This window comes from Mauremys mutica, chromosome 4 (assembly GCF_020497125.1).
Source record: "Mauremys mutica isolate MM-2020 ecotype Southern chromosome 4, ASM2049712v1, whole genome shotgun sequence".
Lineage (NCBI taxonomy): Eukaryota > Metazoa > Chordata > Testudines > Geoemydidae > Mauremys > Mauremys mutica.
Window position 1 is genome coordinate 92,750,186 of NC_059075.1, and position 25,923 is coordinate 92,776,108.

At 38.5% G+C, this 25,923-nt stretch overlaps 1 protein-coding gene across 4 annotated transcripts in view; it reads left to right on the top strand.

Annotated features, from left to right (window-relative positions):
* HIPK3 (homeodomain interacting protein kinase 3) overlaps positions 1–25,923 on the top strand; it is a 162,009-nt gene that overhangs the window by 102,756 nt on the left and 33,330 nt on the right. For all 4 annotated transcript variants that reach the window (XM_045014289.1, XM_045014292.1, XM_045014290.1 and 1 more), the window contains one exon: positions 24,317–24,440. In XM_045014289.1, coding sequence (XP_044870224.1) covers positions 24,317–24,440 — 124 coding nt within the window. The remainder of the gene's footprint in view (positions 1–24,316; positions 24,441–25,923) is intronic.

Sequence of the window (25,923 nt, forward strand, 5' to 3'; positions counted from 1 at the left end):
ACACGAGCTATCTACACACACCCTACACTCAAACACTTAGCTGACTCCACATAAACATGACATCCTTCATTGTTGGCTCTTCCTATCACTGTGAAGAATTCACCAGGCATTGGATTGTTCACCCACTAATAGGGAACGTGAGCTGGGTTTAGACCGTCGTGAGACAAGTTAGTTTTACCCTACTGATGATGTGTTGTTGCTATAGTAATCCTGCTAAATTTTACAACCTCTTCAGCCCCTTTTACAAACCCTTCACCCTTAGATACATACAATGCCATCTAACGCTGTTCTTTCACTTACCTTTTATTAAACCACACTCATCTGCCACCAATCTGATGACAATCCCTATGGCAAGAACTCTGTGCCCTGCTAGTGACACAACTTACACAACTCAGTGCTGAAATGAGACATACTGGATCTCTTGAGGCCCAGATGAACCTCTTTCCATTGATCACATAAAAGGGTCAGGGACAGGGGTTCACATATACGCCTCAGAGAGCCACAACCCTCTGCCCCCCTGATTGTTTCTTAACACAATCACTGCTTTTCCAAGCTACTCCAACTAATTCCTTCACCATTCAATACAGATACACCTAACACAGGGCATGCAGCTACAGTGCAGATAATTCCCAATAATTATTGCCCGTTCCAGGGGGGGTAGAGTTAAGGTTTCATGGGCATTCATCGTAACTTGGTATTTCCTGGTTTTCACAAGTTTGAGTTTTGCTGAAGGACATTCTGGAAGAACACAAGCTACACCACCAGGCAACCTTAACTCTGTGCTAATTATTATTATTATTATTTTTTTTTTTGCCATTTAACAGCAGCCTTCCAGAAGTGCTTTTTCCCTCATAAAGGCTAAAAAAGCAATTCAGATATTAATCTCTCTATCCTCAAGTGATTTTGAAACTGTTTAATAGGAAAAGAGAGTTTCCAGACTCAGAGCCTGTGTGATTATTTCAATTTAGTAAGGTTTTTTGTAGTATAAACCTCTGAATATAGAAATTTATAACAAGCATGGATAAAATCTTCATTCTAACATCTGAGATGCACCCTTTCAGTTTAATATCTATCTGTTTTGAATTAGTGTAATAATGTCAGTCAAAGATGAAGATGTGTATTGCAATAGGAATCTGTCCTTATTCTGTAAAACAAAACCTGTTTTTGAGATGGCTTTTTCTGGGTTTTTATAGATGGAGTTGGTAGCACTACCTATAGTTAAAGTTGCCTAACACTTTTCATTATAAGAGATTCATAATTTGTGTATAACTTTATTAAACTTCAACCAGTTGGTTTGAAAGTTTCCATGCTGGATATATCCGCCTGAGGCTGAATTATTTTTTAATGTTTCAGCTGAAATGGTTTAGCCATGTCTGAGAGAGAGAGAGAGAGGAGGGAAAATAATACAGTCTTTCCCTCATTAAAACAAAATCCTTACAACTGTTACGGGAAGTTCTAGAACCCTTATGATTTGGAAGACGGGCTTGAAATTGGGCAAGGGGGGCTCAGTCTGGTGTCAGGCATGTAACTTTTGGCTTCCGCATGAAAATTTGCCAAAACTTGGTTAGGTTATGAACCTCTGAAAAAATCACAATTTTAAATTTGTTAGTCTCTAAGGTGCCACAAGTACTCCTCGTTGTTTTTGCTGATATAGACTAACACGGCTACCACTCTGAAACCTGAAAAATCACAGTTGGCCTCTGCACCCTAGAAATTTGTTAGTTTGGCAGCTAAATTCTCTGAAAATTCCATCGGCACCAGACATGCTTCAGCCCAGAGGTGCCAGGGGCTCAGCAGGACTTTCCCTACAGAGGCCATTGTAGTGCTGCGCATAGGAATTGAGAGCAGAGACACTCACCCTCCTATGCCCTTACGTTTTCATTGCTGTCACCCAGGCAGCAAGGAGGAGGAAGTAGCCTGAATAGAATGCAGAGGGCTGAGGAATAGTGGGAGTGAGTTCAGAGGAAAGGAGGAGAAGGGAACGAGGGAAGGAATTGATGGGGCCAGTAGAGGGTGACAGGAGCTGGTGAGGAGGAGATCTGAGTGCAGAGGAGGAGGAGAGCAGGAGCCTGGGGATGGATGTGTGTGTATAAGAGCAGAGAGGGTCAGAAACAGGCTGAGTTCACAGTAGCACAAAGGTTTATAACCACTAGAGTATAGTCTCTTCAGAAGTATTGTGAATATAAATTCATTGATGTTTATGAAGTGCTCAGATATTATGATGAGAATTTCATAGAAATGCTCATGAGGAAATTAATATTTGCATTTACTGTAAGGCTTGGGTTGTGTGTATTAAATAAGCTGTGGGAGCACATAGTGAATGAAGAGGATAAATAGAAATATTTTTACTGAACTGAGGCATGGACACTGGGGAAAAATAGTATGTGATCATGTAATTAAAGACTTTCATAATACATATGCACAAGGAGGCTGAATTAAGATTGAATGGGCAACTTTAATTTGGGAGTTTCCTAACTTGAGTGCTTGATTTTGCAATCTTAAACTTCTTTTAATGTATTTTTTATGTAATATATGAAAAATGGTACAGTATCAAAATAAAAGCAGATTAGTTGTAGTTCTGCGACTGCTAGCTGATCTCAGAATTGATATCTGAAAATACATTTAAAGCACTGATTTTTACGCTTCTAAAAAAATAGATTTTATTGTTGTAGCTATAATTGTAACTATCTGTTGTGAATATATCCAGGAACTCAGACAAGATGTGCAGATCTTGGGTCATAGTAAAATCTTTTCATGACACTTAAAAGAATAAAAGGACTTTACAAACGTAGCCCCTGATCCTGTAAAGATCTACATACATACATATTTTTACGTAGCTGGAATAATCCCAGTGGCTTTAAATTTAAATCAGTATGCAGGTTTTGGAAGACCACGTCCATAACAGTGTTATATAAAGTCACTTTGAACCCCACAGAAATCTAGTCATCTTGAGGTTAAGGGAATTTAGTAACTGTTTAACAGTGCAGTGCCACCACATAATGTTTTTAATCTAGAAGGTGAACCCCTACCATATTAAATTGAAACTTGAAGTCTTTAAATCATGATTTGAGGACTTCAGTAACCAAGCCAGAGGTTATGGGTCTATTATAAGAATGGATGGGTGAGGTTCTGTGGCCTTCAATGTGCAGGAGATCTCACTAGATGATCACAATGGTCCCTTCTGGCCTTAAAGTCGGAGTCTATGAAACTGCCAGGAGACTGTGGCATGGTAGGTAGAATATAATAATCCAAGTTGGAATGTGGCCAGACACTGAGGTTCACTTTTATTATTTATTTTAAAAAAAGTTGTTTGTGATCTTTAATTACCAAATTGGTAAACACCTCTTTGCTTTACCTCTCACCCAACAGATGGCATTTCGTGCAGCACAGTGCCCTCTAGCACAATACTAGAGCATCCCTGAGCAACTCAAGTGACAGAAGGGAAACAGCAGTTTTCAGATATTTAAGACCAACTGAAAATTGTAAGGGTGTTAGACTTCTCTAACAAAGATCACAAGACTCTTTTATAACAAAGTGTCAGGCAACTTAAATATTGGGGTTGCCATCTGCTCCCCCTATAATCAAAGAACAATAGTTCTAAAATTCCACTACTAGGTTTCCAGAAGCATTTAGAACAGAGTTTAGGCTTTGGCCATAGGGATACATACTGTGTATAATATTGGCTGAGGACATAACATTGTTGTCATTTCTGTAATTCTTCTGCAGTTGGTATTTTTAGTAAATCAAGATCAGGTCCAGAGTTCAGCTGATAAATTTTGTAGGTGTACTTTGCTATAAACAATTTAAAATTGAACATTTCCTTGGAAGTATAGAATAAGTCATTTGGATTTTTTGGTCCTTAATGTCTGCGTATGAGTTCCTTAAGTTATCAAAATTATATCAGTATCAGTTTTAAAAACAACAAAAATCTGCCTAGTGGTTCTCATATTTCATAAAGTGTATTTATTTCAGTAATTGGTTTTCTGTTTTTGCAAGTGTGTACTCTTTTAAACCCAGTAGATTTTTGAAGTTTCTATTTACACTTTAAGCTGCCAACAATGTGTTTTTGTTTTGTTTTGTTTCATAAGACAATGTGAAAGTATTTTTTATAATGGTTTCCCTATATTTTAAAATAAAGTTATGCACTGGTGCTGAAGTTCCATTCCTGTTCTTTTGGATAAATGAATCATAATAAAACACCACCATAAGCTGCTGTTCTGTCAATGTATCGGAGTCTTATTTTGAAAGGACCACTTCTTTGAAGTGAGAGGATAGCTCAGTCTTCATGACCATTTGATCCTTGGTGCCTCTGTCAACAAGAGTGTCATAAGGGGTAGTTTTTGTTATGTGACTGTCTAACTATATTAGGAACTGGATGGAGATCATAGCTATCAAATAGTAACCACCTCCAATTATTACTGGCTTTGGCTGGACTCAGAGGATTTACCCAGAGTTGAAAACCGTTCAGACCTATTACCAGTCTTTCATTACACCAGTCTGTCAATTTTTAACTTTCATTTTTTATAATAGCCATCAAAAACTTATCAATTTTTTTAGCAAAAATTTCCCATCACAATGCAGTTATATTCATTTGTTGCTGAGCTGCTCTTGAGTTGTGGATGTCTGGCAAATACTTTTTTTTAAAAATTAAGCATTTAAAAAAAGACCCACACAAAACAGATGCTTTATATAAACTTTGCAAACAGGATACAAAGGAAGAATTAAGCTACATTTTATTTGCATGAAGTACTAATTTTAAAAATATTTGCAAAACAGAACTTGCAAAAATACTCAGTTTCTTTACTGTAGTCACATTCCTATTGCAGCATGTTGTGGTCAGATTCTGATATTACATCAATCCAGTTGTAATAGATACATAGTTAAGCAGTTTATTTTGGGATCTAAAACTGCTCTAAGAATAGAGTAGCTCTTCTTTCAACGGGAAAGGAAAGATAAATTCAAACATGAAACCAAAAAAGGAAAAATGGAGAAAAGCAGATAGGAGAAAACATATGAGTAAGAAACATGAGAGGAGAAAACATGGTAGGGGTGAAGGCAGTGGGGAAATGCATGAAGGGATGGCTGTTACTTATGGATTCTGTAAGCAAGCTACACAGTATGGTGACAAACATGATATATCAGACTGGAAAGTTGAAGCCTTAAATTTTAGGCTACCAAAACATACTTGAGTTTTATGGTAAATGATTTTCCTTACAAACAGTCTGAAGGTTTAACTTCAAAGGATGTTTATCTGTCTCACGAAGTTTCTTCATTTTGACAAAACGTTATCAGGGGACGTAAAAGCAGTATTTCCTTTAATTCTCAAATGTAAAAAATATAAAAATCTGTTTTCAAAGTGCTTAAATGTCTAGTCTCAGAAGGGCGATTTTAAGTAATGATCTTAGTGGAAAGACAGTACTAGTAACAAGTTGGGTGTTTGGGTTTTTTTTGCCTAATGATGGTAATTTGCAGACACACACTTCTAATCATTAAAATTAGAGATGGAAAAGTTTTCCTGGATCATCCATTCCATTCACTTGCTGGTGCAGGGTACAGGCCCCATTTCAGCAGAGCACTTAAGCTCATGCCTAATCTTTAAGCATGTGATTGAGTCCTGTTTGAATTCTTTGGAACTAAGCACATACTCAAAGTTAAGCGTATGTTTAAGGTTTGGGGTTTTTTTTGCTGAATTGGGACCATAGTCAGATATGCTTGTAATTGTTAAATAGCAGCAGATTTAAAAGGTTTTTAAAACGTTTTAATTGTTTTACTGCACAAATGAACAGAAGCATCATAAAGTACCCGATGAGGGAGTATCCACAATAACTGTGGAATGCTAGTTATCGTATAACACGGATATTAAATAAGCATATGCTCTCTATTTGTAAAGTTAGCCCATCAAGTTACTGTGGATATTCCCTCATCAGGCACTTATTGTGTCTGTTCATTTTCTTCCCATGTAGCGGCTGACATACCTATTAAATGACTAGTTAAAACTTGTATGCAGTGGTGGTGTAGCCGTGTTGGTCCCAGGATATTAGAGAGACAAGATGGGTGATGTAATAACTTTTATTGGACCGGCTGGTCCCTTTCAATATGCACTAACTGCTTATGCTAAACAATCTGATCCACTTTGCATTTTGCTGCTGGGAGTTCCTTTCCCAGACCTGGAGAAGAGTTTTTTGTGTGGCCCAAAAGCTTGTCTTTCTCACCAACAGATGGTCCAATAAAAGATATTACTTCACTCTCCTTGTTTCTCTAGTTAAGTGGTCCCCAAACTGTGGGGTCTGCCCCCCCCGGGGGCACAGAGAAACTTTGGGGAAAGGGGGACGGCAGGGCCCAGGTCAGCCCGGATGGGGGGGAAGGGAGGGAGAGCTGCTCACACTCAGCTCCACTCTCCGGCCTCTGGCTCTGCTCTCAGACCCCCAATCTCTAGTTCTTCCTCTGGGCACCAGCTGTGGTCCCCAGCTCAGACTGTGGCTCCGCTCCCCAGCCATGGTCCCTGGCTCCGCTTTCTGCTCCACTCCCAGGTCAGCCCTGTCCTCATTCCCTCTCCGCCCCCATCCCAAGTTTTGTTTCCAGCTCTGCCTTCAGTCCAAGCTCCGCTGTTGAGCCAACTGTGCAGTAATGGAGGGAGGGTGCAGACAGATTTCATTATTGGTAGGGGGGGGTGGAGCGTCCGGAAAAGTTTGTGCACCACTACTCTAGTTAAAACTTTACATTGGAGGACATGCAAGTGAGCTACCTTGAAATGGATCCCTTGTTCCATTAGTTCAGTGAACAGAGCATTAACTTTATATGGAGAACTATGGTAACAGTATTTCACTATTTTCTAAAATTTTAATTAATTTTGAATACTTACAATACAAATGCCATCTCCACCCCAATATTTTGTAAAAAAAAAAAAAAAAAAAATAAAAAATCTAAATTAGCTCCCTCCTGTGGGTAGCTTGTTTATATCTTGTTGGACTGCAAACTTATTAGGACTGGTTCTATCTCTAATTTTTGGGTCATGTATGCCACTGAATATACTGTGATTAACAAATAGCACAAGAATTAATATAACACTACTATGTAAAATTGTGAGTGCTGTGTAATAAAAGTATTTAATCCCTTGCTTTCTAAAATTAGTGCTTTTTCTTTTAAGGTATTATGAAAACTTCTGACAAATATTTCTTTGAGAGAAAGACTAACTTGTGGTCAACAAACTTCAGTTTACTGAAGGGATTGTTATTCATCACGATGTCATTCTTACTCTTAATACTATTAACACAGAAAACGAATACCAGAAAAATATATAATGTAAACTCCAGCCCAGTTTGTGTAATACAGCATAGTCCAACAGAATAAGATAAATGATGTTATTCTGGAAGCAAATCTGATTTAGCATCACTGGCACTAGCTAAATCAAAAGCAGCAGCAAAGACTAAACTGGCATTGCCTGTTAAGGCCTTAGTAGCCTTGGTGATGACATTGAAAGCACCCACCTCAGTGCTTGCTCCTACTCATTTAGCCCCATTACTCTTGGCACCAACTCTGGACCTATCCTCTGGTGCTAACACATCTGTCTTGTCACCAAAGGTCCATGCAGATACTTATCAGGGTCAAAGAGAGAAGAGGAAGCAAATCTCACAAGCAGGACATAAGAAGAAGAAGCACCACGCCTTTCCTCCTTTCTACACTTTGACCATGAGGGCTTCTAACTCTCAAATAGCTCTGCTGTCACCTCTTTTCCAAGCTCTTCCAGAGGTGTATGTCAGCACTCATTAACCTGGATTTCTCACCAGTTTGGATCTCTCTAATACCTTCTCTCTCTCCATGCCTGAGTGAGTTCACTGTCAGGGCTATTAGCCACCCCACCACCTGCTTTTCCACTGCTTGACTCCATGCCTGTTTTGATTTCTCTGGTCTTGATCTGGAACCTCCCTGGGTTACCTTTAGAGATGAGCCTGGAGGATTTCTGACTCGACCTCAAGATCCCAGTGCACTCCCTTTGCCTCAAAGCCAGACACTGTGGATGGACCATATTCAGGGCCCTCTTCAGCTCCTTGTGTGACTCTACATATGGGACTCTGTGAAACCCCCACTGGAGGCCAGCTCCAGCACTGACCTGAGCATGAGCATAAGCAATGTTCTCTCTCATTTTTTTCAATCCATATGCAGAATGAATTTTGTTACGTACACCAAATTATTGCGGTAATGTGTGGATGTGCACCACCAGTGGAAACAAAAAGCCTAGATTTAATATATATATTTAAAAGTTACTATAGGGCTAATTACTTCAGCCAGAACAGGTTAGGCATTTTAGAACTCACTACTCAAAGAATTCAATTTAAGTGCAACAGAGAAATAAAAATTATGAAATGCATAGACCAGTAAAAAAACTCAAACAGCACTTTGAAAGAATTAAATTACAGAGAATATATGTGCATTGCAGGAAGTGTCAAGAAGTAACAACCACAACAGTAATACAAGTAGGTGTTGGGAGGTGAGTGTGTGTGTGTGTGAGAGAGAGACAGAGAGACAGACATGTGTTGCCCCTTTAAGTACGTTCACAGCCTGGGAGGACTCCCTAATGGACTGTAGTGGCCCTGGGGCATCCTTCAGGTAATCAATACTGCTAACTCTCATGCTATATGGTGCTTTTCCTTGAAGCCCCAGTGTGTATACACGGGCACACCAGGAAGATATTGAGGAAGCAGTGTGTATATTCATCATCCCCTTGAGTTCTGGGAGAAGTGGAGCGGCTTCTTCCCATTCTGAGTTATAGTCATGGGACTAAAACTTGAAGTATTCCTATGCCCAGAGGGTGGAGTCCTGGCTGACAACTCTGACATGGAGCTGCACGCCGATAGAGAGGTCAGGCCATTGCCCCAGTCCCAGGCAACATGGGTCCAGGGTGAGAGAATATATCTCCCAGACCACATTACTCACTGAAAGGGGCCCTTTTTTAATTCTTCTTCTACAGAGGACCCAGCTCTCTCTCTCCACCACAGGCAGCTCTGTGGAGGTTACTGTCATTCTAGTGTTTACACATCAGTTTACAATGTTATGACTCTATATTCACAATGGAAAAAGATAGAAACTCAGGGATTGTTTTTAATTTAAGTACAGAATTTCAGATGATGGCAAAATGCAGCCCAAATGGTGGAACCTCACTAAAATCCTGAGCGTTACTGTTTCTTTTCAGCCCTATGATTTGCTTCTGTTCTTTGCCCTTTAAAGTAGATCAGCACTCAAAGCAGATGCAGAAGCAGCAGCCACAAGTACGCTCCCTCGTTCCACTCCTGAGCCCTGTCGGCCCCCTCCCAGCTCTGCAGAGATGCGGTTACAGGGGTGGGAGGAGTGGGGACACACTGACATCAGTGATTTCGCCCCTTTCCCCTGCTCTGCATAACAAGCAGGAGGCTCCCAGGAGCAGCTCCAAGGAAGAAGGCAGGAGCACCATGGCAGTGCGCAGAGGGACACCTGAAGTGTGCATCACTTGATAGCTTTCTGGGCGGCTGTCAGGCCGCACAGTTTAGAGGGAGCATGAGCACTCCTTCTGCAATGGCACCTTCTACTGTGATCAACAAAAACAAAGCCATCATGAGGCTCTATCCCAGCATTACGCCTAAAGAAGTCTTCCGTTTCCACGTCTCAATGTATTTCCTTGCCTGTATTCTTCCTCAGCCCTTATTCCTATCCAGAAGAAACTCTTCTTCATAACGTAGAGAGTGCTCTTTTTACCTGTAAAAGACCAGTAGGTAATTTGTTGCTGATCTCCCAGAGATTACTTACCAGTAACTTCTATTCATTGAGAGTCACCTCTGTGCATTCACGTTGCCTGCCCACCTTCTGCTTTACCTCAGAGTTCTATGTAGCCTTGGAACTCTGCAGTTAGGGAGAATAACTGAGGCTGTTTGGGAAAGGGAGATGCACTCTCTTTAATAGGCGATGATGTTGCCGATGCACATGATGTCTTATGCACCCCCAAAAGAGACATGGCTTTTCAAGATAGTTTGCAGTTTACCATATCCCACAATTGTGAGTCTATAAGAACAGTTACTTGTAAGTAACCTCTCTTTACATTTTGAATATTCAGAACCAAAATTTAGAATATGGTAACAGTATTCAAATATAAGAACTCATCTTTTTTTATCAGTAACAAGTTACAAAAGTTCCCTGGGGAATAGACTATTTGACTAGTCTTGTTTATGCATGCTAGTTCCTTCATTAATTTGCCTCATCAGCATTTACCTGTTAAGTTTCCATGTCATTGCCTGCTGTGATGGTTCCAAAACTGCATCCTCAGGGTAGTCAACATATAAATAAATCCCCTGATAAGTTACACCTTTGCTGAGACCAGTAAAAGCATAATCAAAACCCAAAATATAGATACTTTGTGCTATCAATAAAAGGTCCGTCTTTTCACCAGGTATGGTGACTAATTAGGAAGGAATCTCACAGAAGTCATTTTAAATTATATCTCCAACACGTCTTGTCCTTCTCAATTCATTTTCTGTTACAAACTGAGGTGCAGGCAAGCAAAACTGTAAATAGAGATTTCTGGTCCTCAGTAATTCTCTTAACAGTAGCAGGATAATTATAGATTTGGATTCCAGTAACCATTTCCACATGAATTCCTCCCAGCCAATACTATGAGTGAGTTCTGGTAACCTTGGGATGGGGACGATCTTCGTTCTTTACTTTGTTTTCCTTACCCAAACCAGCCATTGCAGTACTCTAATAATCTGTTTTGATTTCCAAATCAGAATTTTGCACTTTGTGTAGTTGTAAAATTGAGCCCAACTTTTAAAACGTATTTATTGCAGATACCGCTTCTTTTAATGATCCAGATTTTGGATGATTACCTCATTATATTTTGTTATATCAGTAACATTTATTTCTTTTTAGGTCAGATCTGGGTCAGGATTCAAAGTTGGCAAAGTGGCAGCTACTGACAATCTTGTGAGAGTATATGAAAACTGAGAATTGTGATGATTAACAGTTTGTTCTAACCCTTTAGCATCATCAGGTTTAATGAAAAAGTCATTTTGTCCTAAAATTAAGTTTTCAACAAGATGAAAATGCATTGTGTACAAGATTTCAGACAATATCACAGTATTAACTTACCCCCACATGTCCTGTGGGATCTGATGCCTGCTCTGCCCATCTTCCCTTCCTCACCATTCTGCTCCACCTAAGAATCTTGCACCCCTCCATGCACCTGCACGGAGGGAATGATGGTGTGGACTCCTCGTTTTGTGCCCCCTCAAGCAGAGATCCACTGAATTTCAGTTCCTTCTAAGGATTGGGCTATAGGGTGTATATAGCCCTAAATTGTAGAGCAGTGACTCAGGTTCCTTACTGAAACCTCACACACATGTGCCCTTGCCCACTATATTGATTTTCCTTGAGCTTAGGACCTTGAAACGGATTTGCTTTTAGACCAAAATCTCTCACTTTGTATTAGTAGTTTTTGATTTAAAAATGACAAACTACATACAAGACAATGTTTTGTCATTTTTAATGTAAAGTTATTACTCACATTGATCTGTTATTGTTCACCTTACAAGAAACCCAGGATGTGTAAGTAGTTAGTTGTAATGACTCTGTAGGATCAATTTAATAGTCCTCCCCACATGACCGGGGAAAAACTGGGTTAGCTCTCTGGCTTTTCATAGTGTCCTTACATTTCAAAGAGCAATTGTGAAGGGAATATGTGGCATTAGTCTGGATTCCAATGCCCAAATACACTTAAAAGCAAGAGACAACTAACCGGCCAGACTTTCCGAAGAAGAAATATTTACTCAGTTGCAGAAATACCATGATTTTTCATGTTCACTGAAATGTGCTGTTTAAGACACAATATTTTGGGTATTACTTAAATAGCTCTTGATCAAACAAAATGGCAGAAAGAAGCTAAACGACTATCTCAAACATGAAAGAAAAATTGAAATAATGTATTTTTAGCTTGGAGCAAAGAGGAGGTGTGCTTGAATAGCCTGTCTTAATGTGTAACAATGTAAATTTGAATATGCTATAGGAAAAAAGGAGATGCATACTGTGTCAGGCCAATGGTTCACATATTTTGGTGTCTTGTTTCCAGCAAGAGCCAATACCAAATTCTTTAAAGGATCTATAAATCCCCCATAATGGAAAATTATTTTGTAATATGCCTATTATGGAAGTTTCTTCTTAATCCCAGGTAGTTTAGGGTTACTTATCTGAATTGTTCATGGTTATGAACTTGATTGTATTAATTTTTATCCTACCTAGAAGAACTGTGGATATTGTCATCCATATACATCTCTAATATTTTTTTAATCCTACCAACCTATTTGCTTCAAATAGTGTCAGTGGATTCCAGAGGATAATAATGTTTTGGGTTAGAAAATCATGTGCTTTTATCAGTTTTAAGTTTGCCTTAATTTCAAAGGATATTCTCTTGGTCTTGTATCATCACCTGATTGACCACCTTGCTAGCTTGTATTATTTTATATAATTCTAAAATTTTACCAGTCATTCCTGTTCTCTTTAAACTAAATAGTCCTAATCACATTTCTTCTCATGTTGAAATCTTTCTAAGCCTTTAATATATTTTATTATCCTTCTCTGGGCCTTTTCTATTTGCTGTATCCTTTTTCAGATGGGGTCACCAAAACTGAACACAGAATTCAAAAGTGAGCACTCTATTCAAGGTGAGGGAATCCACCAGTTTTTATGTAAAGCATAATAATTTCAGTTTTATTCTCTTATCTTTTTCTTAATATATGCTAATATCTTGTTTGCATTTTAAATTCTTACTGCTCTTTTGAGCAGATACTTTTATTGAAGTGTCCACAAAGAAGTCTAGGTTTTTTCCTTGGGAAGTTAGTTTATTTAGAAACCATCAGTGTGTATGAGTAATCCAAATTATTTCTTGCAGTAAGCATTATTGTGCATTTATCTACGGTGTGTAGCCTGCTATCATGTTGCTCAATAGCCTAGCTTTGTTAGGTCATTCTTAAGTTCCTCATAGTCCTCTTTAGACTTCAAAGACTTTGCATCATCTACAGACTTTGCCACCATGCAGTTCACTCCCTCACATTTGAAGTGTGTTCTGTGTTGAATACGGATCACTTTATTGCTGCTGTTTTTAATCTCTTAACCATTTTTTGAGCTATAGTTTTACCTTTTACCCTGTGAACTCTTAGTTTGATTAAATGCTTTTGGAAATTCCAAGTAAATGTGTATATATAAATGTATATCCAAAGTTAAATCTAATGTCACAAATTTAAATATCTAAAATATATTAAGAGGTTCAGGAATTTATCTAAGCAAACATAAAAAATATTTTAAAAAGTGTAAATCCGTCAAGTGATATCTGTTGAAAAGAACAAATGGTGGCAGGTAGAACATAATGCAGTGCCTCTCACAGACTTCACATTTGCTTGTTTCTGGGAAGGGTGCTACCTTCTGGGCAGCAGTCCTCCAGCTTTACGCTGGAAACCATGGTTAGAATCTTGTGAGGGTTCTTCAGGCAGATAAACACAATCCCATATGGACTAACACACAGTATGTCCACATGGGAGAACAATTTTCACATTCTGATTGCAGGTTTTATTTCCCCAGGAAACTTTATCATGGAAACCTATGGTAACCTACTTATGCTAAGAGAATAGTGTTTGCAATCTCTAAGGGCTCACTAAAATACTGAAGATAGTCTATCCTGAACAGCTTTATTTAAAAAGTAACAGAAAGAAACTGAAAATATAAAACTGTAACAAAGGATGGATAAACAAAGATATGAGAGGATGCATGATGTAGTTGAAGGTGGAGTGCTTTCTGGAAGCAGTTAAGTCTCTTTTCCTGTGGGATTGGATCTTACCCTCAGTGGTTTGAGCATTGGCCTGCTAAACCCAGGGTTGTGAGTTCAATCCTTGAGGAGGCCACTTAGAGATCGGGGGCAAAAATTGGTCCTGCTAATGAAGGCAGGGGGCTGGACTCGATGACCTTTCGAGGTCCCTTCCAGTTCTAGGAGATTGGTATATCTCCAATTATTACCTTATTAACATTATGCAAGTCCCCTCACTTCGCCCAGGTAGTGCAAAGAATCAAGTGCTTCTGAGGATGACAGGGTCAAATAATCTGTATCCCTTGAGAAAGGGGGTCACCTCTTTTGCTTTGGGATCTGGTCTCTGGCCTGGAATATTTGCCGAAGTCCTCCAAACGTAGTTTAGAGAGTCTGAGGCCCCTTGTGTCAAAAATACTGACCGGTGCTTGCAGAGGATGAACTTCATTCTGCTGGAGCTCCCATGATCAACTCTTACTAATTTTTTTGCTGCCTCTAATCTGCCTTTTATTCTTCAGCCCTGTCTTTGGAGTAATTTGAGTGTCTCTGGTGACCATTAGCCAGCTTCCAGTGGCTGCTCTTTGACAAGCTGTATGTTCTTGTTGCAATTGTAATTATAGCCCAAAACAGGCTTCCAGTCAGAAATCTTTGTGGGTGGTATTGGTTCTGAAGTCAAATCGGATGTATTTACATAAGTTCCTTTGATTCAGCAGGGAAAGATGTGCACAGCTCACAAAAAAAGTATAAACCCCCAACAACAATGGGAATTTGCAGAGTTAAGAGGGGACTTAAAAAGCAACTAGTCAGAAATACAAAATCAAACAAACAAGATATTATTTAAGTTAATTAGAAGGAGGAAGCCTGCAAGAGTCTCAGTTGGTTTGCAAGGCATTCAAGGAATAAAAGGAGCTTCAATGGGCCAGTGGCCCTTCACTAAGTATCAGGGCCTAACTGGCCCGTGATGACCTTGTGGGGAGTACCTGGGAGCAATGAGGTGCTCCAACTGGCTATCCTTTAGCCAATTAGAAATGGAACAGCTGAGCTAGGAGGAGATTGGGAGAACAGTATAAAGAGGAAGTTGCCCAAGGGAGGGGAAAACTCTCTCTCTAGAGAAGCCCTGCAGCTCTTGCAGGCTGGAAGAACCCACAGGAGGTGGAGTAGGTTTCTGTGGGGACAAGCCCTGAATAATGGCTTAGGGCTCTTACTGTCACATCTAAGAGAACTGTCAGAGTCCCTAGGAAAGGGAGACTGTGGGGAGCTCCTGAGGCTTATGGTTTGAGTCTGGCTCTTGGGAAGAGAGTAGGAAGATGAAGTGTGTTCTGGCAAAGAGGGAGAGACACTGGAGAGGGAGCAAGTAACTAAGATACTCTCCAAGGAAGAATAGCAGAACAAGAGACAACCCTTCATGGATGGGGACAGAGCAACTGGAAAGCAAGAAGTACTCCTAGCAATTTATTGACAGTGGTGAGAAGAAGAATAAGACTCTAGTGAGGAGGAAACTTAATTCTTTCTTTCTTTCTTTATTAATAAATAAAGGCACCCCTAAACAAGGGATTAAGGAAGGTAAAGTCCGACTTGGGACTGATTTATATAATCAGGAGGGGAAACCGAGGTATGGTAGAGGGCCTGAGCTTATGATAGGAGCAATCAAAGAGGATAAGGACAATGTAAATAAGTTAAATAACTTTTTGCATGTCTTAACCAGAGTACAGTAGGAGGGACGGAGCTATACTTTGCAAAGATCAGGCATTATCACAGGTCAAAATGTTCAAAGAGTAAGTACTGGAACACATGATCAATAATTTCAAATTGCAGAAAATCATCAGGAGTGGATGGTATTCATACAAGAATTTGGAAGGTGCTTAAGAATGAAGTGGGAATAGAATAGCTGAGTTACCAATAAAATATAACCTATCATGAAAATTCACTACTAAATTGGAAGGTAGTTGGTATTGTATTTGTTGAGCTTTCCTCATAAGTGTCATACTCTAGGTCTTGCTTATAGGTGTCGTCATCCTTTCATTTTAGGCAAAAAATGCCCTTTTCCCCTCTCCCATCTCCACATCATACCATTTTGATAGAGGGCAGCCAGGATCTTTATAGTGAAGATGTAAAGTTTCTTCTTTCCAACATTTGGGGAGAGAAAATGGTGAAAGAATGAATAGGAAGCTCACAATTTTCTATACATCTAGCAATGGCCAATATTAAGGATGGGTGCCAGGACATAGCACTCTGGTAAGGAGCCTAATATTCCCCTGTGTCCAAGAGCCTATATTGAAGAACAGAGTGCAAAGAGGTAACTAACTAACTGTGCTTTGCACAGGGGTATGTATCTTTGTTACTGAATTTTACCTTCTGTAGGTGGATGGTAATTTCTTGAGCCTAAGGTATAGATGTGTTGGGGACTATTTTCTTAGCAGGTTTTCACCCATCTGAAAGGTAGTGACTATATTCCGTTGATTAAAATACTTGGAATTCTAAGTATTCTAAGGCATGGGGAAACAATAACATAGAATGGACAAAAGAGACTGGCAGTGAAAGGCGCCTTAAGTTTGAATCAGAATCTGTCCCTTAATCTGTACTCAATTATTTATTGAAGTGAAAAAAAAAATCACTATGACCCAACTGTTCTTGACTCAGGCAGAATTTTTTATAACATTAGTAATTCCTCTAGAGTTGTTATAACTTGTGTATACAGTTCAGTTTTAGTATATGCATTAACGTGTAAGTGTATATGTCGATATATACACATTTATATACATATAAACATAAAATTTTGAAGTCCAAATTCAGATTATGGTCTTCAAGACCTCTAGTTAATGATCATTTGTCTTGTTTGTCTCAGGAGTACTAAAGGCATGATCCCCTATTATGTGTCTCCTCTCCCCTCTTTTGCATGAGTCATTCTTCTTTGCACCTGATGGTGCTAGGACAGCTGGCACGTTTTATCTCCTAACCAAATTTCCACAGGTAATTGGTAAGTGCAGAATTTTGCTCTTCATAGGAAATTTTTTATATCACATGTAGTTGATATAAAAACGAAACTATGGAACTCTTTAAACCATTTTAGAGCACTTTATTTTTCTCATTTTAAAGAGTGAAGCCAGTTTTAGATCAAACTGATTTTTTAAATGGCTAATAATGAAAATTATTGTGTGCCTCAGAGTATAATTGTGTTAACAGACATTTGTTCCTTTCAAAAGTACTGGAGCTATTTAAAATCAACACATAGAAAATAGCTCAATTAAAAATATTTTTTCTACCACCATTTTTGTCTTCCTAGCAACATACTGAGCATGTGACAGTCAAGTCATTTTAGGAGACAGTTTTTAGGCAGACATGGAGGGAGCTGATGTTTTAAAATTTATTTATTTTAGTGAGACGACAGACTTTAAAGTATTGTGGCATAACAGCTGACTATGTTCATCTTCCTGGCCTTCAGCTGTTTGGAGATTTGTTTTTCTTTGGTACCCTACTAGCCTGTCAGGCAGCCCATTTTGGGAACCTGTTTATTTCCTATTCTTCTAGTAACGATGCTGACAAGCAAAGGATTTTAGATTCCCCTTTTCTGTTTGGTTATGCCCACTCTGTGGTTTATTAGCATTTTTATATATAGTATAAAAGTAGTTTGTACCTGTTGAAAAACTCACAGACTGGTACATTTGGGACCTTAGTGTGAGCTCCCTTTCTCTGCTGTACCTCAGCACCTCTCTCTCTCTCTTCCTGTACTTGTCCTCAGAGGAAGGGCCTACAGACTGACTGACTGGTGACTATTTTAGTGAAGATACTATGAAAGATTAAATAAATCATATTTTAATATAGTTTCAACAGATGCATTTGTTAAATTCACTATATTCATTAGCTCTGTAGTCATTATGACAGTTCAGATTTGTAATCTGATATAATACAAAAATATTTTAATAGAGATACACAGCAATACATGCGGTGGTGTCCATCCACCATTTGGGGATGTAGACATTTCTATTACTATTTCTAGTCTTGTGGCATGTAGGTATTTTTAATTTATTACTCAGCTGCCAAAACCACCAATGTTTATTGCAATGTCACAACCTAATGTATTACAGAAAAAAATTCCATATGTTGCATCTCTAGACATTCAGCATGGTCAAATCTTTGAAAGCAGTAGAAGACAGCCTTTGAGAAATAATCTAGTAGGCCACTACCCAGAAGCTTATCCTACAGATGTCAGTGCTGAAAGTGTGCATAGGATTTAAAGTGAAAACTAAAACCACTGAGATGAATGGAGGTAGTTAACTATTCTTTTGTAGCAAGTACCCTCAGCCGGGAGGATAAACAGTAAGGGGCCAGGCAGAGGAACACATCCTGAAGACGAATGCATTGCTCTGCATATTGTGTCAACGGGAGGGCTTTGGTTTCCTTGACCACAGGATGCTATTCTGGGAAGAGATGGGATTCATTTGACCAAGAAGGGGAAGAGCATCTTTGGACACTGACTTGCCAATTTAGTGAGGAGGGCTTTAAACTAGGTTCCAAGAAGGCAAGTGACAAAAATTCACAGGAAGATATAACAAAAAGGCAACCTTGAGAGAGTGGTGTGGGAGAGGTGGAGTGGGGGATGGAAAATTGCAGTAGGGTCATAGGAGCAACAAGAAGGAAATCAATGGGGAAATCTTCTCAGCATCTGAGATGTCTGTTTTACAAATGCAAGAAGTAGGGGGATGAAAAGAAAAAAACTGGAAGTACTGGAATGTAAGCTAAATTGTCTTAATTGGTATCATTGAGACTTGATGAGTAAATCTAATGATGTAGAGGGGATCATAGTTTGTTCAGGAAGGACAGGCAGGGAAAAAGGGAAGAGGTATTGCATTGTCTATCAAGAATATATACAGTTGTTCTGAGGTCCAGAAGGAGGTGGAAGGCAGAGCAGTTGAAAGTCTTTGGATGACAATAAAACAGGAAAAGACAGGGTTGGCATCGTGTCAGGAGACATGAGACATTTTTAGAATAAATAATATACAAAACACAAGACTTGGTAGTAATGGGGGAATTTTAACTACCCAGACATTTGTTGGAAAAGTGTCATGGCAAAACAACATTTGCAATAAATTCTTGCAATGTATTGGGGACAACTTTTTGTTTTAGAATGTGGAAGAATTACCCAGAGAGACAACCATTTTAGACTTGATTCTGACTAACAGGAAGGAATTGGCTGTGAATCTGAAGGTTGAAGGCAATTTGCGTGAAAGTGATCTTGAAATGATAGATTACATGTTCTAAGGAAAGGAAGGAGTAAGAACAGCAGAATAAGGTCAGTGGAATTCAAAAAAGCACTAGAGCAAATTCAGAGAACTGTAGGTAAGGTAGCATGGAGATGAAAATCTAAGGGATAAAGGAGTTCAGGAGAGCTGACTGTTTCTGAAAGACAATAGTAAACACACAATAACAAATTATTCCAATGGAAAGAAGGGGTAGGAAGACTAATAAGAGTCCAATATGGCTGCATAAGGAGCTCTTTTATTACCTGAAAATCAAAAAGGATTAGTACAAAAGAATAGCGCAAGCTTGTAGGGACAATATCCGAAAGGCCTAGGCACAAAATGAGTTACACCTAGCAAGGAGTGTAAAAGGTAATCTGAAGAGGTGCTTTAAATACATTAGGATCAAGGGAAAGAGAAAGGAGTGTGTTGGTCACTACTTAATGTGGAAGAAGAGCTAACAGTGGATGACACCGAGGTGTTTAATACCTGTTTTGCTTCAGTCTTCACTAAGAGGTTAATTGTGAGTAGTTAAAAAAAATAATACTAACAGCAAGAGGGAAGGAACACAAATCAAAATAGGGAAAGAACAGGTTAAAGTATATTTAGATAAGTTATAGTTCCTTATTGACCCTGCCAATTTGAATATATCTAAGTAATTTTGAAGCACTCCTGGAAGATGGGAGAGGTCCCAGAGGACTAGAGAAGGGCAAATATAGTATCTGTCTTTAAGAAGGGGAACAAAAAGAACCCGGAGAACTATAGACAATTCAACCTAACTTGAATCCCTGGGAAAATACTGGAACAAATTATTAAACTATCAATTTGTAAGCACCTAAAGGATAAGAGGGTGATAAGTAATAGCAAAAATGGACTTGTTAAGAATAAATTATACCAAACCAATCTAATTTCTATTTTTGACGAGGTTACTGGCCTAGTTGTTATGGGAGAAGTTGTAGATGAGATATATCTTGATTTCAGTAAAGCTTTTGACACATTGCTACATGATATTCTTTTAATCAAACTAGGGAAATGTGGTCTAAATTAAATTACTGTAAGATGGGTGCATAATTGGTTGAAAGACTATACTGAAAAAATAGTTATCAATCGCTGTCAAACTGGTAGAATGTATCTAGTGGAATCAGACGAGTGTGTCCTGGGTCTGGTAGTATTCAGTATTTTCATTAAAAACTTGGAGTGGAAATTTGCAGATGACACCCAGGTGGGAATGGTTGCAAGCATTTTGGAGGATAGGAGTAGAGTTCAAAATGACTTTGACAAATTGAAGAATTAATCTGAAATCAACAAGGTGAAATTCAATAAAGACAAATGCAAAGTACTACATTTAAGAAGGAAAAATCTAATGCACAGCTACAAAATAGGGAATAACCAGTTAGGTGGTAGTACTGGTGAAATGGATCTGGGGCTTATAATGGATCATAAATGGCGAAAAAGGCTAATATCATCCTGGGGTGTATTAACAGGAGTGACCTATGTAAGCACAGGAGATAATTGTCCTGTTCTACTCCACTCTGGTGAGACATCACCTGGAGTACTGTGTCCAGTTCTAGGTGCCAAACTTTAAGAAAGAAGTCAAAAACTTGGAAAGAGTCCAAAGGAGAGTAACAAAAATGATAAAAGATTTAGAAAACCTGATTCTGTAATTATGTAGCTACAGAGGCCCTCTTAGGAGTGTAGTTCCATTGTTCAAGGGTGGGACTGAATTTGGGGAATCTTTCCAGGGAATGTGTACCCCATAGAATTGGAAGGTTTTAAGCAAATGCACAGCAGGGATTTAGCGCCTGAGCTGGTGGATTCAGCTCTACGCAGAATCTGCTATGCATTTCCACTTGCCCCTCATGGAATCAATGGGTACACAAAAAGGGCAGAGGCTATCCATGCCCTGACTCTTGAATGTAATGACAAACTAGTGACTGTGTAACCACAGAATAACCTGAGGGGGAAGATTCTTTCCCTTTCTGTTTTCAGAGGGAATCCTCAGCACACAGGCTGCCACTCAAGGTGTGCAATTGTAACCCACACACCTTCTGGTCACTTAAATGAGTCTACTATACAGTCTTAGCTAACAGCCAGTTGGCTTTTAGCTCATGTGGTACAGGCTCATGCACTAAGGAGGTCCCCGGTTCGATCCTATCCGCCGACTACCGGGGTTACACAATGACATCAGGATTTGGGCTTTAGGCAGTCCAAATCTCTGTTGTGAAAGGCTGGCTCTTGTAGATTCAGGAAGGTAACAGAGAGTCAATTTCCATTCAGTTTGCATTTAGTAGGTTTTCTGTGTAACAGTAAGTGCTAGTTTGGGGGGGGGGGGGGTTGTTTTTTTTTTTTTTAATGAAAACTTAACTTCTGCAGAAAGTAATCAGTACAACTCTCCTTGACATGAAAGTTTCCTGAGAGTGGACTTGTCAAGCTCTGATAGAATGACTTTTGATGTATTCACCTTTCTTTCTCCTCCGAATAGACCAGGGTTTAAAGAAACAGAGCCACTTAGTCTATTGTGCAAATGGGACAACTTTTATAATTGTTTACTTGATAGATGGTAATGGCTTATTTAAATTCCTCAGTGTTGACCATAGAAATAGCTGTTAAACGTATTTAACATATTTAAAGTGTTTTTACTTATTTGATATGTATTTTATTTCAGACAATACATATGTTGTTACACATGAAAAACTACTAATACAATGTTGACTAGGGTGCAAAGCTGAATGCTCAAAAGTTAGGAAATTCTGAATTTAAGGTTGCTTGTATAATTTTGATTCCTCCCTCCCACTCCCCTGACATGTATGCAGTTTTTAGTTATGTAATTCTACTATTTAGTGATGCAGTGATACATAATCACATACTGTTTTTCTCACAGGATAGCTGCCTCTTTCAGTGCACAGGATAGCAAAATCAGTGAGTTTATCTTCACAAGTCCCATGTTAGATAGTAGACTGTTATCCCTATTTGAGAGCAAGGAAACTGAGGCACGGGTTTTTTTTTTTAAAGGCCAACATTTGCGAAAGTCTCCCAGTTTTATTTCCTGATAGCACCCCATACTCAGACACTTATGGCCTGTTCTTTCAGAGTAAATATTTTTATAGTACTTAAATGTACAAAGTGCTATATTGACATGAACTAATTGATCCTCACAACACCCCATGGAAGTAAGCATCCCAAAGAAGTCTGTGACAAAGACACAGATAAAATATAGTTCTACTGTAAAGCATTCAACTCCCTTATCCACAAGAACATTCTTGCTCTACCTGCCTCAAGAGAGCGTTGTTTTTCTCTGTGGACTACAAACTTTATGACAAAATGTAACAGACAGAAACAGAGAGTTACATATGTAGGAGTAGTCCTGTTTTATAGGAAGCCTAGTCAGGGACAAATGTTTGGCAGACTTTCTGAAAGACGATGTTGCTAAGTGGGTCTCCCAAATAAGAGATGTGGATTGTATTTCCAACATGCTCAATAATAAGGATTGTGAAGATCACAGAATTATTAATACCATTTAGTAAAAGAAGTGAATCTAGAACGCGTGACCTGGTTGCTCCTACTGTTCAGAGGTTCCACTCCATGTGCTGATTGCTGAAGTGATGCAACTAGGTCAGTTTTACAGGATAGGAAATAGTGACCTTTTTTCCCGCAACAGCCTTAACTCAGCTGTATCAGAATGGATTTTCATGAGGCTAGCAAGAGACACCTCCCTGACCTCAGGACTACCCCCTTGTTAAATTTGAAAGTCCTGCTGCAGATCATGAATGTGGAACCACCTCTTTTTTTTAATATGGGAAAGTGTTCAGTTATCTAAACAGAGGTTATTGTTCTCCTTATAATGAACTGAAAAAAAATCTTTTATGGTTGTGGGGAGAGGGAGAAATTCTAGCATATGCACTTTGGGTGGGTTTTGTGTGCAGCTTCTGTTGGTTTTTTTTAATGTTAAAGCAACCTGCAAATTAAAAAAGAAAAGCAAAATAAGTTAGCATTATGTACTAGATAAAAAGGTAACCGAGTATTTAGCATATTACTAATAGTTAACTTTATTTCCAAAAACATTGTTACTAATTTGCTGAAAAGCATTTTTTACTTTTTCTTTAATATTATGTTGAATGCTCTTATTAAATATTTTGTGGATTTTAATTTTAAAATTCTTGGCTCTTTTTAATTTAGACCATGTTGGGGTGTAATCATTTATTATATTTGCTGTCTCTGGGCTCTTTTTTTGTGTTTGTGCATAAATATATTTTCACTTCCTCTTATAACTTGGGTGAACTTACTTTTTAAAAAATGAAACAAGTTAAAGTAAGTGCTGCAGGATAAACATAGCATACTAAGTCGTGTTTCCTGAAAATAGAAATGTTGATAGCCCCATAACATTTGCAGCTTTATTACAACAATTTTTTCTACATTCTGTGTAGAGTTGCCAGTTTTGGTTGGACATGTTCCTGGAGGTTTCATCACATGACAATCTTTAAATAAAGATTAATCTTTAATTCCTGGAAAATCCAGGACAATCGTGAAGGGTTGGCAACCCTGATTCTATGTTGCAGTAGTTGTCCACATGCATACATTTGTATTAGGTAACAAAGAAGAGCAGCTCTATACTAGAAAAATGTACTGGTTTATCTAAATTGATATAAAAATTGATCAAGTTAAGTGGGTGCAAGCAAGGTTAAGGTGATCAAGATAAAGTGTGTCTGCATTAGAGGTTTGCAGCTGTGTAACTAAATTGATTTTAATGCATTTTTGTAGTATACAAGGGCTAAATGTATATTGCCAGAGGGAATATTTTATAGAGAAAATATTTATGTCAAGCTTATGTCCTAGAATACAGTACTTACAGCTGTAGGAAGTTTGGATTGGGGGTGGGGGGATGTTGGAGGAAAAATAGAAATGTTAAAGTATTAAATCATTCAGGAATAATAATTTCTAAGGCGATTCTGTGATTGCCTTCACATTTAATGAAGTTTTTAGACTGTGAAAAGAATCACAGCAAGTTAAGACACAGTAGTACAGAGTAGAAAATGCAGGCATATAATCACCTAAGCATAACATATAGGTCTTGCATAGAAAAATTGTCTCTTCAATGCTATTGTAATATTCTAATGTGGATTATCTTGAAAAGAAAAAACAACACCCTAAGGTTTTACTTTTAAAGATATAAATAGCACATTTTCAAATGATAAACTTTTTATCTACTTGTATTTTTAATTTTTTAAAGACAAAAATGTAATGACTGTATTTATTTAATTTGCAGAGCACCAGAGATTATACTGGGGTTGCCGTTTTGTGAAGCCATAGACATGTGGTCGCTGGGGTGTGTGATTGCAGAGCTGTTCCTTGGGTGGCCGCTGTATCCAGGAGCACTGGAATATGACCAGGTAGTAGAATAGCTTCATGAATGACTTTGTATTTTAAAAGAATGCATCATTTCTTTATTCTAGGCTAAATTCATATGGTGTGATTTTTCTCATGTGAAAGATAACCTGTACTACATTGTTTAATGGAATTCGATTACATGAAAGAGTCCACTTGAATAATTTACTTTTGATTTTATTAAAATTTTCTAAAGGAAAATACTAAATGTTCAAAGTATTGAGGTACTGTGGTAGGCATTATCAGCTTCTGTAAATTGGTGTAGCCCCATTGACGTTAATGGAGTTATGCCTATTTAAAGCAGCTGATAATTTGACCCTATTTGTACTCTGCAACATTCTAGATAAATATTGTTGATATGGAGACAAATAGGTATACATCCCTCATCAAATACTGTAAGTTTTTCTCATTTTTGTAACCCACAATCTGTTAATTGGAATTAAATACAAGTCTTCATACAGATCCTTTCTTCAAAGATACGTGCTGAAATCTCTGTTCCACTGTGGGATCTGTGTTCCTACTGCAAAACTCTAGACTTCTGGGTTATGCCCTGTTTTTGAGTGCTGTCTCTGCAGTAAAGACACAGCACATGCTATTACCTCCAGATTTCCTTCTGACTGTTAAAGGACTTATGGCTGCTGTGTTTGAATGCCTCAGCTGTACTGCAGTTTTCTGTCTCAAATCTGAGGGGCTTTTGTACCTTTCCTGGTACTTCATTTTGTAGTTTTTTTGTGGGGGGGGCATGGTGAATAAAATGTTTTGTGTCATCGGGATTCATGGCCTCTTAGTTCCCTATTCCCCTGGACTTCAGTCAGAACTTGCCTTTCCCTCCTTTGCCACGTCCCTATACACACACATGCCGCCCTTTGTCAGGCTCCATCTCCATTGCCTGAAAACCTGGCTTCACTCCATATGCTCACTAAAAAAAGTCAGCATCACTGCTAAAATAACAACTCTGACTAAGGTTCCACCCTCTCTTGTCTGGTGGACAAAGCCACAGAAAGTTTGAGTGGGGATTCCTTTCCTGATACCTACTACACCCGAGGCAACTATCATTACTGATGCTTCGCTCTTAATCTGGGGAACTCATATTGACCATTATACCGCAGCGCTCTTAGAGGGGACAAGCAGGTTTACTTCTCACTTTCCCTACCACTAACTGCAGAGATAAATATCTACAAAACAACTTCCAGTTATTGATTTAAGCTTCAAGGTGTTGCTACTTGTTGCTTCTTGCTACTAGTACAAGAAATAATCATTGTAATAATGCTTGTGTCATAACATTAAATGCATTCTTGGAGACCTGCTAAACAGACAAAAACAAATGTTGGATTATATAACCTTACCACACAGTTCTAAGTAAAGTAAGGCACTTGCCCAAGGGTCAGATGCCTCAAGGCAGGGAAATGTTAGAAAACCATGTAATTAATTGTTAGTCAAATATATATATTAAAATAATGGTAGAGAAACGAATATTCACATATAGTA